General features: G+C 38.1%; 1 protein-coding gene across 1 annotated transcript in view; it reads left to right on the forward strand.

The window, feature by feature from the left end:
* Positions 1–7,924: 7,924 nt before the first annotated feature.
* The window catches only part of SEMA3E (semaphorin 3E), a 145,152-nt gene continuing 135,765 nt past the window's right edge, over positions 7,925–17,311 (forward strand). The window contains exon 1 of the mRNA XM_005240154.3: positions 7,925–8,746. Coding sequence (XP_005240211.1) covers positions 8,632–8,746 — 115 coding nt within the window. The 5' untranslated portion in view covers positions 7,925–8,631. The remainder of the gene's footprint in view (positions 8,747–17,311) is intronic.

Here is a 17,311-nt window from a genome sequence, read left to right on the forward strand (position 1 = left end):
GTTTCTATCTCATTGTTGTTCTATTGAATAGGGAAATTTGTGTATGTGAAATTTCTGCATCAGCCAACACAGCCTTAGGATTTTATTTTTGTTGGTTTTCTCACACCTGGCAGCAACACTACTGCGCTTTTGCCACACAGATGTAAAACTGGATTTCTGAGTAGTTATTTTGATGACTGTCACCATTGATTTTGTTACTGGAACAACATTAAATGACTATGGAGATGGCAGTATCTTAGCAGATGAGGGTAATAGTTGTGCATCCTTAATAATAGTGCAAATGATCTTAACGTGCAGACAACAGACTTCACTGAGATATAGTATTTACTTACCTAGCAAAACAGACCGGCACTCCTCTCTCATTTCCTCAAGGTTGTAATTTAAAGTATTAACTTAATGCTGTTTGATATGCTGTCCAGTGACCTTTTGAAACATGAAGGTGTTGGCTCTTCAATAAAGAAAATGTTTTAAAGCCTCTGGTTTAGGGTTTTGTGCGGGTTTTCTTTCTTTCTTTCTTTCTTTCTTTCTTTCTTTCTTTCTTTCTTTCTTTCTTTCTTTCTTTCTTTCTTTCCTTCTTTCTTTCTTTCTTTCTTTCTTTCTTTCTTTCTTTCTTTCTTTCTTTCTTTCCTTCTTTCTTTCCTTCTTTCTTTCTTTCTTTCTTTCCTTCTTTCCTTCTTTCTTTCTTTCTTTCCTTCTTTCTTTCCTTCTTTCTTTCTTTCTTTCCTTCTTTCTTTCTTTCTTTCCTGCTTTCTTTCTTTCTTTCCTTCTTTCTTTCTTTCTTTCTTCTTTCTTCTTTCTTTCTTTCTTTCTTTCTTTCTTTCTTTCTTTCTTTCTTTCTTTCTTTCTTTCTTTCTTTCTTTCTTTCTTTCTTTCTTTCTTTCTTTCTTTCTTTCTTTCTTTCTTTCTTTCTTCTTTTTTTCTTTAAGTGAGTTTGTTGATGGTCCCAAAAAGTATCTGCCTACATGGATGTCAAAAGTGAAATCCAATGATAACAACTTTCTTCCTGATAATAATAAAGCAGATAAAAAAAAAACCCAAAAACACCAAAAAAACCCCAAACCAAACCAACCAAGAAAAGGTGTTTATGGTGTAAGGAACACCCAACTTCTGAACGCCAAGCCATACTTTTTGTTTCAACTACCACACAGCAAACGGCAGTAAGTCAATCAGACAAGAAGTTCTCTTGCATAGGGACATCACTGGCTAGGAGGCAGCGCAGGTGCATGTGTGTGTGTGGGGGGGGGGATAAAGCAGTTAGAAATATAGAAATGGATTTCTTTGGGTTTTCTCCTTTGCAAGTGATGATCTGGTTAGTGTTGAGGTTTCTAAAGACCTCAAGGAAACAGACTGTTCAGTTCCCACCACAGTAGGCACCTCATTCCTTTGAGATGTTTGGACAGAACTGGAAATGTTCGAGATCTCCCACACTTCTTCAAGCTGTCTATGGCTACAGTGAGATCGGCCACTGCTCACTAGGAATTGCTGCAACATATTGGGGATTTGTGTGCTTCAGTACTCAGTGCCACAGTACCTAAATGCCTGACAACTCTAGAGGGGTTCAAAGCAGGATATATACCTAAAAACATCTTTACACCAAGGAGAGAATCAATGATTTAACCACTGTGACACAGAAGCATGTCAGCTAAGCTTCTTTCTGTATTGTGGTTGAATACAAACAGCGCACTTCCGAGCACGCTCCATTTTAAAATGCCCAAAAGTGTGTCTTTAGATTTCCTTCATCTTTCCTTCAGTTTTTGGACCCACGTTGCTGTCACAAGAAATCTAATTCATTCCTGAAAGCAGATTATGTCCCACTGAAGCAAATCACAGCATATACCAGTTCCTGCTCTCTGCTTTTGAGATCTGTTATGGTGTATGTCTTCCACTAATAGGTATAAGTAAAAATACAAACTAAGTGTAGCCCAGGACTTGGGTTCAGACTGATGATGTCATCAACTTGCTCAAGTTGGAATGTGGAACCCATTAGTGGGTAATAAAACTGGAACTGATTTTCAAATATTTGCATCAAAATGCATTTACAGCTTTAAAACCTGCAATTGATTTTTGGTCAAAATGGTTTATTTTATTTGCAAATGCTTTCCATTTTCACCTTTAAGACAATAATTACATTTTAAAATAGCCATAGGTTCCATATAGAAAATTTGTAGTTTATATCTTCATGGTGTCTGATCAAGGAAAGTAAACTTCTGTTTACAGCTGTCCTCTGGTGATGGCCAGACCACTTCATTCTTGTGTAGAGAAATTAACAGCGAGGAACCAAGGCAAGTAAATGATGCCTTTAAGGCATATAATATTGTTCTTATATAAGTGGTGTATTTTTTCTTTTTTAAATAGTGAAGGATCAAGAAGCAATCAGTTGGAAGCAAAATCATTTCAAGAGAGAACTACACAGTATTTACATTGTTCATTGGAAATTCAAAAGTGCATCATTAATTTATAATAAAATACATTCCTCATTCTGAGTTAATAGGAAATATCTGATAGCCATAATTACTTAATATTAGACTTTTGACCATTACATTTTTATTTCCCACTCAGTGATTAGTGGAAAATGTGACATGCCATATTTCATCTTGATCTTCAACAACTAACTGTTTTGGGTTTGGTTTCTTTTTTTTTAGACACTTCAGTAATTATTTAGTAGCAAAAATATCATCAAAAATACATTCCCCTAGAGAAAACAGTAATTTGATTTTCATCCATAACTAACCATACAGATTGCTGTGACCCATGTACTAATCATAAGTCAAGCACATGGAGTTGATTTCAGGAATAAGATACTCTGATATGCCATTTTTTTTTAGTACAACCTATAAAGAAATCCCTTTAGAGGTCTGCATTTGAAGAAAGAAACATTTATTCCACCTGGTTTTTATAGGTTAACTGAAGTATGTGACCTATGTCCTGAGTAGTATTTTCACCTGTAATTTAGTCATAGAAATGACGTTACTGCTAATAACAATGTTCCAAGGGCAGGATGTTTCCATATTTACCTGTCAAAACCCAATCTTTCTGGAATTAAGAGGAACGTAATTTAATTGAGATTTTTTTTTCTTCCTCCAGAGCATTAATTTACCATGTAATTATGTGGCTAGTTTGAAGTACAGGTTCATGTTCAGTCAAACTCTTTTGCTTAATGAATATTGTCTAAATTTGATCTTGGATCAAAGAGAGAGTGCACTGTGTATAAAACAAGAGAAATAACAGTTCCCCATCCTGGAGACATTACATATAAACATATCTACTTTCAGGCAGGGTTAGGATCCAGCTTTTGCAGACAAAAGTGAAGACCTAAAACATTTCTAATGTGAAAACTCCATAGGAGGACCAAGTTTTATTATTATTTCCTGTTATTTCCTTGTATCAAACCGGATCTAGCAACATTCTTCTGCTATCAGTCAGCGTATCCTCCCGAAGGTCAGTGGGGTCATCTGAGCTGTGGTTCTGCTCCTTTCATTGAGAGAGATCCCAGAAGATATTATTGAGCGATTACTCACCTGTTGAACTAGCTTTTTCATGTTCTCATTGTTTCTTGTCAGCACTCTTACTTAATGTGCCCACAGATTTTTTTATGGGTTGATGGGGAGTGACGAGGTTGCAGTACCTGCACCATGCTGATGGCACGCTGTTTTGTGCTACCATTTCTTCCAGTACTGCTGACACAAGACAGCCAGTCACCAGTTTGTAACGGAGACCGGAGCAGACACGAATTCCCACCTCAAAGGCAGAGATAAGACAGAGATAACAATTACATGATATATAGATCTTTCCTTCATCTTTTGCATCTGTTGTGAGGTTTTCTGGATGGTAGAATTTGAAGGCTGATGTGTCAATAAGAACTACAATGCTCAGTGGATAAGTAGTGACATAAAAGAAGTTTTACAGATGAAGTACTGTAAGAGAAGTTCTGGAAGTGTCTTCTAAAACTTTGTCTACTAAATAAATGAAGATGCAATTACCTATGCAATACAGCTACCACAGGTTGCAGTACCAATGCAGAAACAGGCACTGTCACCTGCACTGAAGGTCACACAGCAGCTCTCGGGGCTGCACACCTTCCTTCCATCTGCAGGCACAGTTCTGTAAAGAAAGAGGACTCCTGCCATGGCTCACCGTATTGTAATCAGAAGGAGGAGGCAGCCTTGTAACTTTTAAACCTGGTTTTAATCTATCTGTTACAGTAACACATGGACCACCCCAGCTTTAAATTTTCTAAACACTTCATTTTACTTTATAGTTATAATGTTTAGAATTTGTTACTGGTGGTAGTAGCTGCAGATCTACTTATTTATATTGTGCTCCTGCGTTTACATTTCACTCTATCAGTTAAACTTAAACCAGTTCACACAATATGTCAGAAGCATTTTAGATAGAGTGTTTAGATTTACAGGCTTAAGGACTTCATTAGAATTGCTCTGGATCTGCAGTGGCTGTAGCAAATCAAGACTATGGGTCACAGACTTTACATAGCAATTCACAATTAATTTGTAGTTCTTTTAATGGACTCCTTTACTGTACATCAAGAATGTAGATGTACACAAGAAACATTTTTTTTTCCATTTCTATTAAGAAAACTTGTACTCCTCTTTAGGACAGTGTAACTATGGGGATTCTACCCCAGCCATCAAATACAGGGATTGCATCTGAATTTTCAAATACTCTTTACTTAAAAGTTTCCAGGTATATGTGGTTTTTTACTTATCTGTCAGCACTTACTTAACTGGAGATTTTACTACCGGAGTAAATTCAGGTTTGACAGAAATCTGTTGTATTTGCCTTATTAACAGAAAATAAGCAGCAAATCCACCTTTGTTTACTCTCCAGAGACCCAGCCCTCTGCTATATACAGGCTCCGCAGCCCTGGGGCATCTGTGTTTGTACTCATCTAAGACTGAATCCTAATATTTGAACGCCTTTGTTGCCATCCTTCCACCTACTGCTTAAAATCCTTTAGGAAGAAGCCTCTCAGAGCACCCCTTGAGGCGAGACCTATGCCTATTTAAATGAAAAGATGCTGAGGCAAAGAGCTTGACTGCGTTGCCTGAGGCCACACGTTTTTCATGACTTGAAATTGTTTGTACCTTTCCACTACTTGCTTTGCATCAAAACTTGTGTAAGGCTGCAAGGCTTGCAATCATTATACAGAAATTTGAGGAAAATAAAGTGAGGATTCACCCTGTGAGAACATTAATTTTTCTTAGGGGAAAAAACCCAAACAAATCAGCTTCCTGCATACACCAATACATGAATTTTCCCTTTCTCTTCTGTTCTGCTCCATCTCTTCCCAGCACAGGCGTCTTTCCCCATGCTCAGCAGCCTTTCCCAGCTTTCCCATGCTGGCACCTCTTGCTGACAGTCAAAGCCTTAACATCGAGTGGCAGCTCCAGCTTCTGCTTCTGTGCCTTTTGCTCCACCGCCCTTCCCTCTGCAGGCAGGGAAGGAGCCTGAGGCACCCACACAGCCCACCCTGCTTGAGAATCAGATTTCAGACAAAAAAGCTTTGTCCTTGGGCACAAATATGAAAATCATCTTGTTCGGGTATTTCTGACTCTACTGGAGCTCCAGCACTGGGTCACGTTGGGTTTGTGGGGAGCCAGGATCTGTGTAATGGCTGGGGATGTGTGGGATTAGAAATGCGTGTGAGTGCATGTAAGCTCACGTTGGCAGGGAATTTTACCCTTATTTGTGTGTCTGTCTTGTTTGAATAGGCCCGCTGCATCCTACATCTTACCTAAATACAAAATAAGGCCCTTAGTTTCCAGCAGCTCCCTTGTCCCTTCCACCCCCCCAGTTCCCATTCCCCAACTGGAAAATGAAAACAGAGCTTTACAGTTGGGGAAACTGCGTTGAACTTGTCATGCTAACTTTGTGGTACCACCTCAGGATGCCTGAAGTCTAACTATTCCGTCTGTTGAGCATCTACAGTCTTAGCTGCAGGCTCGGAAAATTAATGAATAACACCCTACTACAGTCCGGAGGTGTGTTCTAGGGAGGCAAGATTTTGGGGTTTGCACCAATGTTTGCTTTATTCATTGAACATGGTTTTAGCTCACATTTGGATTTTTTTGTCCTTTTTGAAAATACATACATTCAATTAGGAGGAGTGTGAAGTTTTCCTTATCAGGATCCTCCAAAGAAAAAAGTCCATTTAGACTATCTCAGAATGGGAAGTGGTTTTAAGTTTTGCAGACTTATGTTGAGAAAGAATGAGTCTTTGACAATTGTAATAATTGTCAAATTAATATTAATAAAGAACTTTTTAAAATGGTGGTGGGTTTTTTTTATATATAAAAATGCAAATATTTCATTTAGAACTCACAGAACCACACCCAAAGGGAAACTAAAATTTTCAGAGACTCTTCACTAAACCTCAACAGGCACCAGATCATGCTTGTTTACAGCAGATTTTAAGTCAAATGCAGAACATTTGTATGCCTCAGTACTACAGAGAGGTGCTAATAATAATAACCCCACTGGGTAGATGACAAACTCATCCACGCTGAGGTCAGTGCTTGGAGGCAGAGCCTTCTCCACTGACGATGGCTCAAGCACACATGCTAGGCCACTGCCAGGCAGCTGACACATCAGCATAAAATTCAGTGCAACCTGCAGTGGTGTGCAAGAAATGGAGCAAATATCTGTGTGATTTACCTCTTGCTCCTGTGGTTTAACTGCTGTTGGCACGGTTTCCAGCTGATTTAAAGCCAGCCCAGGTATGTGTATGTGACCTGCTGTTGGAGAACTAACAGGTAGACATGACCTCCTCCCCGCTCCTGGTTATACAGCCTGCAGGAATCCTCGGGCACTCCCATGATTTGCTTCTGTCTTTCCAGCAAAGCTGCTTTTTTTTTTTTTTTTTTTTTTTCCCTCTGTCCTAGCAGTTCATATGTTTTGTTCTTCTTGAACACATCTGTCTTCTCCCAGAAGACAGCTTCCTTCTGTCCTGCTATTACAGTTATTAGCATTTCACGATACTAATGTGCTGGGTTCTTTTCAATTTGATGACATTCAGAAAGTTTTTATTAAATCTTTCTCTCCAGATACCATTATCTTGTGTTGGCTACCAAATTTGTTTGAATGCATTATTGTCAAATGCATATATTTTCTTTTCTTTGTGGTTCTTTGTCTGGATAAAACAATGAGACGTATAAAGACTTAACATGACTTTAATGCTCCATTCCATTAAAAAAAGTGCAATTGTCAATGACTAAAGTGCACCTCACAAAATTCTAAATGATTCTGTGAAGTGTTAATTCTTTAATAAAGGTATTCCATACATAGTTTTATAGTCTTCATTTATAAAAATTCACTTCTTGCTACAGGTATATTTTTAAGTTACAAATGACCTGAAAAAGAGATGTATTTGGTATTTGTTAGTTGCAATATAAGAGGCAGCTGCTTGACACTTGTAAATCTGATGCTGTTTATCTTGCTATAACAGTGCTCAGTGCTTTGTCAGGCTTTTTTTTTTTCTTTTCCTTTTTTTTTTCTTTTCCTTTTTTTTTGAAATACTGCCCAATCCTACAGGCATCTAGTCAAATAAGTAATTTTCCTGACGTGTATAGATGAGCTAACATTCCAGACTTACAGACAGTTAAAATGTAATGGGGAGAAGCCACTGTGTAAAACCACATTGGAAGGGGGGGGGTGGGGGTGGGAGTCGTGGTGGACCAAAAAAAGCTGAACCTTTTCCTTTAAAGTAAGAAAGGCTATACAACTGGAATCTTTTTATTCTGATCCACTTAGTAGCATGCTGTTTAATAACTCTAAGTGATAATGCACTTAAACAGTTAATTCAGGGGTTGATCCTCCTCTAAAACTGAGCTGGGAACAAAAGCTGATATGACTTTTGGAAATGCAGGGAGGGGAGGAATTCTGACCCTTCTCCCGATGCTTTATAACGTGAAACCACCAAGCAATTGAGGAATCGGTGCACGGCACGTGGATCAAAACGCTTCCTACAAGCAGCCGGCACTGTACATTGCCTCAACCCTCCCTGAACTTTCTCAGTAAATACAGCAGCCTGACAGCCCGGCTTCCCCGCTGGGTGGATCCTGCAACTCCAGGAGGGAATGGCACTTCTTGTTTTTAATTAGCGAAGGTGAAAGGTGAATTAAAACTAGCTGTTTGGCAAGTCAGAGCAAGGGGCTGGGTTCTGAAGAGCACCAAAGAGGAGGGTGCTTTCTTCTTTTTTTTTTTTTTCTCCCTCCTCTGAATGAATTGCCTTGCAGGAGGGACTGAAAATACAGCTTCTTCCTGAATCCACTGGCAGAGTTACTAAAGAGAGCTCAAGACACAACACTGCAGAGTAACGCCTCGGAATGTCCTCGCACTTTATAAACAATTGTCCTAGGGAGGGAATATTTTTACATGACATTTGCACAGCTTGAGAAATGGCTAGCCGAGGCTGTGTGCTTCTCTGATGAACATTGAATTTCCCGTAGAGATACCCCACAAAGTGACCAAAGACAGAGATCCAACTGCACTGGGAAAGTAGAAGTGGAACTTGGAGCCTTAAAAAAAAAAACAAACAAACAACAAACGACCACCAAAACAAGAAACAAACAGCAGCAGTTAAGTGAAGAGAGCAAGAATTTGATCTTGGGCAGGATGGCATGTACCCAGGACCTTTTAATCCTGGCACTATATGGCTTGTTACTAGAGCTACCGACTGGATGTCATGCAACAGATACGAGGCAGCCAAGGTTACGTCTGTCACATAAAGGTAGGTCAGTGTGTCAGGTTTTTAAAGACTTTATGCTAATGCAAGTTCATTGGCTTCATTGAATGTATCACATCGGGATTCAATTATGGTCCTTTGACAGAGTAAAATATTCCTGTTCAGAAATATTGTAAATTGTTTCCTTGTACTAAACTACATCCATAATTAAATTTACTGAATTCAGAAAGATCCAAGGCACTTACAGGGATGATTTTGAGCTACTGAAATATTCTTCTACCTGGAAGTGTGTTAGATTAGCTTGTCATTCTGTTTTATCCTCCATGCTGTAAGAGGGATGTCTGGTCTCTAAGGGGGAAAGAAATGGAGCAGATAACCTGAAACTATTGCTGATTAAATACTTTTATGCATCAAGTAACCCTTAAACAATTAAATGTCTGTTTCACTTTTAGAATTCTTTCTGTCTATAAATATAGCTAAGGCAAAAAGACTGAATTCCTGTGCAACCATATGATTCATTTTCTAAACTAGCAAGTGTCATCACACTATAATTAAAATGACTAACTGCCAATGTAAGTCTGCTTGCAGTTGAACTGAGTTACCCAAAGAAAAAAAAATGTTATTTTTTCTGACATATGTTTGTAGAGCACTTATCACTTGTTTTCAGTTTTCTTTTAAATTTTTTAAGTTTCGGTTTACCTGAAGCCTGAACCATTCTTCCTTAGCTCCTTCAGAGTATCACCTTGTTCAGTTCCCAGTTGCATGTGATTTAAACTATTCCCTATGATTTGGCTTTTTTTAATCCTGTGTATATATAAAAAAAAACCTGCACACAACCATGACACTTCAGTTCTCTGCAGCAGTACATACCACTGTAGATTGTGTACTTAAAAATATATGACAGGCAGTTTTTGCAGAAGGAGTGAAGAAAATCTAAGTGTGCAAGCTAAATTGATGATTGGCCAGTCAGTAATGTTTTGATATTACCTCTTATGCAAAGATGAAAAGAAAATGCTTTTTTGCTGACATAGTTGGGAATGAGCAAATGCTAATTTACCCAAGAATATTTCTATGGTTATGAAAGTGATAACTAAGCTGCATCAGTGTGAAGTACATTTGAATACCTATTTTAAGCATGGCTAAGATTTAAGAATTAGCATCAGGTACAGCTCCATGTGTAGACAGCTTTAGTCTAAACAAGGTATAATTGTGTTTTATACAGCAAGCTAAATTACCAATTATAAAGAAAGGAGAAGCTGAATAGAATAATTGGTCTGAATGTCTTGCTATTAAGCTATAAGAAGTGGGGTTTGCTTTTATAGGGCATTGAATCATGTTTTAAAGATAAAATGATGTGTCATGGAAAGATGTCTTGTAAGTAAACAACTAATTGCTCCCAATGAAATGAATTGTATCACCACTTTTAATATAGAAACCCCTTTCATTTTTAGCCCATGGTTTCCGACTGCGGTAGGGATGAGTGACAAATGCTGATTATATAATCCTTTCACATCTCGTACTGTCGCAAATGTGCATTTGAACCTTGATTTATTGCTAGGTGTAATTACTCAGGCTATCATTATTACTGATATTTGTTTGCTTGTGGTGGGGTAAGGGAGATGAGAAAAGCACAGTACATGAGACAAACAGACCTACTGCTATGTTGGTTCAGGGCTCTGGCTTAGCTGCCAGTTTTGGCAGGCTCCCCACTACGGGGCTGCAACTATTAACTGCTTCTGTGCTCCCTTGCAGGAGTAATTGTTTTTCCGCCGGTTGGAGTCAGCGTGCGTTTCACTGTATACCACTTCCATTTTCAGCAGGGAGCCAGTAATTTGGCCATAACACATCATACTTCTGATATTTTCAAGGAGATTTTAAAACATCCCTTTCTCACAGAGGGCCAAACCTTTCCTGCCTGATGTCACTTGACTCGGCTCCAATGACACAGAAAGATCTGTCCCAAGTAAATTCCCCACCACGAACACACACATTACCAGCTTATATTTTGCCTTGCACAATGCCCTCTTGCATTTTTCACACTTATGAAATGTGACTGGTTTTACAAGCCTCGTTGCAGGCAGGCAGTTCCTGAGCACATATCCTGAGCCAAAGGTTAGGAAAGGCATACCTGCCTCTACCCTGGGAACAGCTACTGCCTCCTCCCAGCCAAAAGAATGTAGCGACCAAGCATGACGACAATGAGTAAATGTCGTTGCTGTTTTCACTAATCAAACAGGAACAGCAGGAGGGTCACTTGTCTTAATTGCATTTACCCCAGAAAAAGACTGCTGTGCCTACCAGCTAGGCATGGGGCAGTTACAAAGAGGCAGTCGTACACTCTCTTTACAAAGCTATGCCAGTGAGTCGCCGTGTAGTATAGATGATGGAGCCCATATGTGTAAATTTTCAGTGTAGAGTAGCTGTAAATCCAGTTAAAAATTTCCCTGCAAAGACCCTGAAACTTGCAAGCAATCAGTCCTGCCCGCTGCCTCCCCTTGTAACCGCGGATGCTGGTGCTTGACTGGGATTCAGGCTACTGCAAGGTAGGCTGGCACCCACTGGTAAGTTAAACGCTTTTAAGACAAATATGGTGAGGTTTACAGACACGAGATCTTTTTTGTTATGGAAGAAGTATTTAAAACCAGCTTGTTTCAAAATCTTGTTACTTTAAAAAGCTAAGAGAAGGCTTCCACAAGTTAGAAACAGAGACTCTTTGATTTTTATAAATTCACAAATACTCTTTTTTTTTTTTTCTTTAAAAGTGATACCCAGTGGACGTGTAGCAAACTGACAGTGAATGAGAACCTTTTGCTCTCACAGCAAACCAGGGTTCACCTGCAGCGCACACATGCCTCCAAACCCACTGCAACAAGATCAGGTCCTAACCCTTGCGCAGACGGGTCACCTGATGAATAGGAATACCACAATCCCCTTGCCAATTAAGGGATATATTGTGCAACCCCTGTTTGACACTGTGGCCATTTACTCAGCTTCAGTGGGAGTTAATGAAAGTCCTGCATTCTTGAACTACTGTTAAACCTGTCAAGTTAACGCAAACTGTAATGGTGATTTTTAGTAAGGTAGAGGATGGTGTTACTCACAGTAAACTCAAGCACAAGAATTCCGCCGTTCCTTTATATGGGATTAGAATAAATCCTATAACCACCTAACATCAGTTTAGGGTTCTAACTTCCTTTTTAGTAATCTGAACTATATTTATATCCAAGACTTGGTGTTTTCCTCCAACCGTCAGCTTGTGTCCATCAGAAAATTTACACTGCAATTAGTACCACTTATGGTATTAGCGGTACAGTTGCACTAAAGGTCAGTGTTTGATGATGACCAATGAAGATCTTGCTTGGGGTAAATAATCTCTTCCAACAGCTTCATGTTGATTTGTAGAGGTAAAAATGTGCTATAGGTTGCTCTGTATTACAGAGAAATATATTTCTACATTATTAAGTTATAGGTTGACAACTACATTTAAAAATCATTAGCTCATTTTACATACAGTACAGGCTCTGTCTAATGAGGTGTTAATGGAAGCCAAGCTTCAGCCCCTATTCTTTATAGGCTGCTGGTTAAATTCTTTCCCAGTATCCCAGAGTTTGAATTCTCGCAATGGGAAATATATAATTAAGGTGAAATCAGCACACACTACATGTTAAAAAGAAACTATTTACATTACAGATTGAAATGGATTGGGTTTCCAGGGGACAGGAGGGATATATTTATACAAGCCTAACAGAGCTACACTAGAAGCATGTAGGCCTGAAGAGCCCATGAAGGATGTAATTGTATAATTCAAGCACTACACATGGTTTACAGTGTATTTCTAACTGGGTTTTTTTCCCCCTAGTTTGTGAATATGGTAAAGAGCAAAGGTAATGTAGCATGAAACTGAGATGCAGAGCCCTTAGAGCAGTCTGTATGATTTTGTTGGTGCAATGGGATCTGGTATAGTCAGGTATGTGCAGACACTTGCAAATCTTGAGGGATCTGTTTTCTGTTTTAACCCGTTCATGTTGCTTTTGAGTGACTTTGGGGGATTTTGGCATTACCTGGTCTCAGGTTGCGTAGCTTGTCTGGAAAAGGTATGGTTAAGTAGCAGTTGTGCCTGCCTTATCCATCCAGATATCTCCCTTTTACCTGCCCTGGAACCACTTGCTACTTTCCATAGTAGAGTCGAGCTGCAGAAGGAGCAGAATGAATTTAGAAGGAAATAATCTGGATTAGAAAATTTATTCACCAAGCATAAATATTTCAAAAAACGGCAGCAGACAACTAAGAAAGGGAGAGCTGAAATGCTGCAGAAGAAAAGTGATGCTCTCCATGTTCATATACAGATTTTAGTATGTAGAATGTGTAATACAGAACATTTAATATATAAGGATTCATGTTTTTTAGGACTGGTTAATCATCTTTGAGGGCTGCTGAGGTCTGTTACAGCAGAAAAAAAATGTGTCATTGCCACTTGGAGCACACCTACTTCATGTTTCTTGATAACTAATTCAGAATTCATTTTAATTAACACTGAGAGTTTCATCATGCTTATCCATGATACCTTATTGTGTCTGTTCTCTAGCTAGGTGGCAGCAAAATTTACTCAGAGACTAATGACTAAATTGGATAACAAAAATGTAGGGAATCTTTACACAGATGGTTTTGAATTCTTGAGTAAGTAAATATATTTAATGCAAGTATAATATTTTCAGTTAGGAATTACCTGGCCACGTAAATCATAGCTAATTAATGACTAGTCACATAACCCATAACTGAATCATGACTGATTCAATTTCATGCACAAAAATGTTTTCTATTTTTAACAGCTTTCACTGTAATAAAATTTTGGCTTTGAATGACTAGGAAAATCTAATTTTCCTACCAAGGCAAATTCAAGTTTGAGAATGATATTAATTCATATTAGATATTAACCACTTTGAATTTGTACCAGAATAAGGATCTTGCTTGCGGTCTATGCTTACATATAGTCCAAAGAAATCTGTATAGAAAAAAGATAGATGATTATCTGTATGTATATACACATTTATATACATGTATCTATAAAACATATGTGTATATATAGCAGATGGAAGTATGGATTTTTCTTACAGTGAATTGAAGAGCAATATAATTTCAAGGGTTTAGGAACTGGAGACCTGTATTAATTGTCCTGCATCATAGCTCCACATCTAAATGTGTTTGGGTATAAAGGATGATAACCAGAATTACAAGTGTTTGGAAAAAACACGTGACATGCAATCTCTTCTTCTTACCCAAATTCTCAAGGCTGCATGGAACTCAATGGCAGCTTAGAAATGTCTTAGGGAAAGATACATGAAAATCTCTGGACCACTTGTGGGATAGAGAGGAGCACTAGAGAGCTTTTGTGCTGCTTCTCCCACTGGACAGACAACTGGTTCTTTACCAACCATTAGGACAAGCTTTACATTTATTATTCATCCATATCACAAGAGGTGACTGGCAGCAAGTTCAGGAGTGTTTCCAAGTAATCCCAGAGGGACTTTCTCACTGAGACAGGATTTTTTTGGCAGACAATCCATGCTAGTTCCTTTCATAACTGCATTTTGTTGACAAAGGCTTCCGTGAGGATTGCTGTAGCAGAACTCTGAAGCGATAAACGCCACCACCAGGGATGGAAGCAGCAGACTGTTTGCTGCGTAACATCAATCATTTTCTTGCTTTTACTTGAACGAACTAAGTGCCATCTGAAGGTGCAAGACCAGAATATCCTGCATGCTGCTGCTTCTGTGCAGCTCCTTCTCTGCTTTCAAAGTGGTAACTCTATCCGCTATTTTAGACTTTTCATCAAACATTGCGCTTGTCATTATTTCACTGAAAACAAGTGTTGCATTTTACTCACATGAAAACAGGATTAATGCTATTAGTATGATTTACAGGGTGTTGTGCAAGGGTGAGCATCTGTGTCAGGCCTTTGGAGAAACTTTCGGTCAATGAGTATTCTGAAAGTGTGCAACGGGAATACTGGATATTATTAAAACTGCTGCCTACATTTTCTTCATGTAGCCAGGCAAATATGATGAAGTTATAGCATGCAGCCAGTGTTAATTAGAAAAATCTTCATTTCTGAAAGAAATTCATAGCCTGCAGGAATACAGATAATAATCTTTGTTTTACAGAAAAAAAGCCTTCTTGAGTACACTATTTAAAATGTTTTGTGTTGGTTAGTTAATATTTGGCATTTAAATAATCAGTTAAGGATTCATGATTAAACATGAAAATAAATGTTAAAAGAGAAAAAGAATGAAAATATCGCATTATGAAAAAATCCGTAGTGTAATTTAGTTATAATCCCAAACTCCTGTAAAGAAAGGACATTAATAACTTTGAAGAAACAATATTTGAGAAGCTTTTAAAAATAAACTCCATCTTTATATTGATGAAAAAAGTATTATGTCGTCACTGAGATTCAGTTTGAGGAACTGAATGAGTTTACTACATACATTAAACTAAACAAAATCATCATGATACTTTCAGAGCAGTTTCAAAACCAAACATTACCAGCCTATGGTTTCCCCACTTTTATTGTCTCACATTAGCAGATTCCTTTTCCCCTTGATCTTAGTTCTTCTGGTCATCCTCAGGGCTACAAATTCTTATTTTGGAAGAGAGATTTCACCTTGTTAATGAATTCAGTTGAAGGCTGACTTCACCGTGTTTCTCTTCTAAGCATCTTCTGTTAGTTTTGATGAAGCTATAAACTGATTCATTTTTACCCATGCTGCATCCCTTTGGCAAACTGTTTTATAGCAGTCTGAAGACTTTCATTTTTTCCCTTCAAAACAATGTAAAACAGGAATGTTTCGTTATGTATTCAGTTTTTGCTTACCCTGTGCTGATTTTCATGCCTATAGAACTTAAGTAAAAGTGTTTTGAGATTTTATTTTTTTTTAAGAAACAACATTACAAACACAAAGGAGCATTTCCCCCCCCCCCCCCCCCCCCCCCCCAAGGTTTCTCTGTGACGTTTCTTGATACTAGACCTCAGAGGATTTGTAAATTGCAGCACATTACCATCAGGCATCTGGATACCCTGTTTAACCATGCTGCTCTAGGTGCATACATCATCTTAGTGATGAATCCTTGTTTCTCTGGTAGTCTGCTCTCCTTATTTTACCTGTAATTTTCAGGACCTCCAGAATATAGTAGCATGTCAAAGGTTCCTTTTACAGTTTCTGTGCAAGTATCTACAGGAGGTCTGTAACCACAAAGATGTCAACAAAATTATGCCTGCCAAACATCTTGGACCTGGCATGACACACAGACGTTGTGTGTAGCCAATAGCTGCAAAACTTGGATCAGTCATTTAGCTGAAAAATAATTTTTGATGGAATAAAAGTTGAATCTCATCTTTAAATTACTTTTTATTAGTCTCAGGTGAAAGCAGATAATTGGTAGTTGTTTATGTCATGTCTTGTTACCCTGTCTCAATATAGTACTTGCTATGCTTTATTACCTCTTCTGTCAATCATGATCTGCTCAACTCTTATTAAAAGTCAACAAGAGTCTTTCAGTTATATATAATGACTTAAGATTTGTCCTTGAATGCAGTGCAACGTTTCAGACTGAAACTTCATTTGCCTGATGGAAGTACCATCCATTTACTTCCTACACTTCACAGTATGAAATCAGTGAAGTTTACCAGGGAACACCAATACTCTCTGAGATGTTGCCTTGCTGTCTTTCGTGAAGAATCTTGGTGCCACAGCACTTTCTGTAACTCTCCTGGCTGTTGCTAGTTGACTCTTGGTACTTAGATCTCCAGTATCAAGGGAAGGTTAAAACCTGAAGTTTTCAATGCTTTTGCAGGTTAAAAAGTCACCACAAAGGAAACCCTGTAACAGCCTAATGGCAAAGACTAATTTGCCTTACACATGCAACATCTAACTTCTACTATTATATTACTGCTTTTAGTTGCATTTGCTTGATACAAGCTTTCACAACAGTAACCTACTTGTGAAGAATATGTTCCAGTCAAGGAAGGTTGTATGACAGATGTGAGGCTCTTGTGCTGTGATCTATTACAATATTACAATATAGGATTCAAAGGATCACTATGAATATTAAATGTCAAAATACAAAAGAAATAATAGGCAAAAAAAATTCATGAAAAATAATAATAAAAAAAAACCAACATCAAACTCATCAAATTCTGATAGCCAAAAAGAGGGGAAAAAAAATATCACTGACAGCTTCTCATATCCCTTTGGCCTGAGCAGATGATGTTCATTATTTATAAGAATTTGATGACAGGCAATATATAGTTCTCTTTAGACTGTGATTTGGCCGTTAATAATAATAAAAAAAAGTTTATTATCCTTGTGAAATCATGTTGTTAACATTCCTACTTCATTAGTACTGAAGAATTTCAGATTTTAGGAAATCCACTCCTTCAGTGCGGCATGTGAAGTTTATCCCCAAAAATATCTTTACTATCTTTACATACAAATTTAAAAGGTCCTCAACTTTGATCCCTCTAGTATGACTATGTGGGGGATTTTTTGCAAACTATTTGCAAAATAATTCTCTAAACCAAGGAACCAGTGCTTGGAAGACAGGCATTCAGCA

This window comes from Falco peregrinus, chromosome 6 (genome assembly GCF_023634155.1).
Source record: "Falco peregrinus isolate bFalPer1 chromosome 6, bFalPer1.pri, whole genome shotgun sequence".
NCBI classification, from domain to species: Eukaryota; Metazoa; Chordata; class Aves; order Falconiformes; family Falconidae; genus Falco; species Falco peregrinus.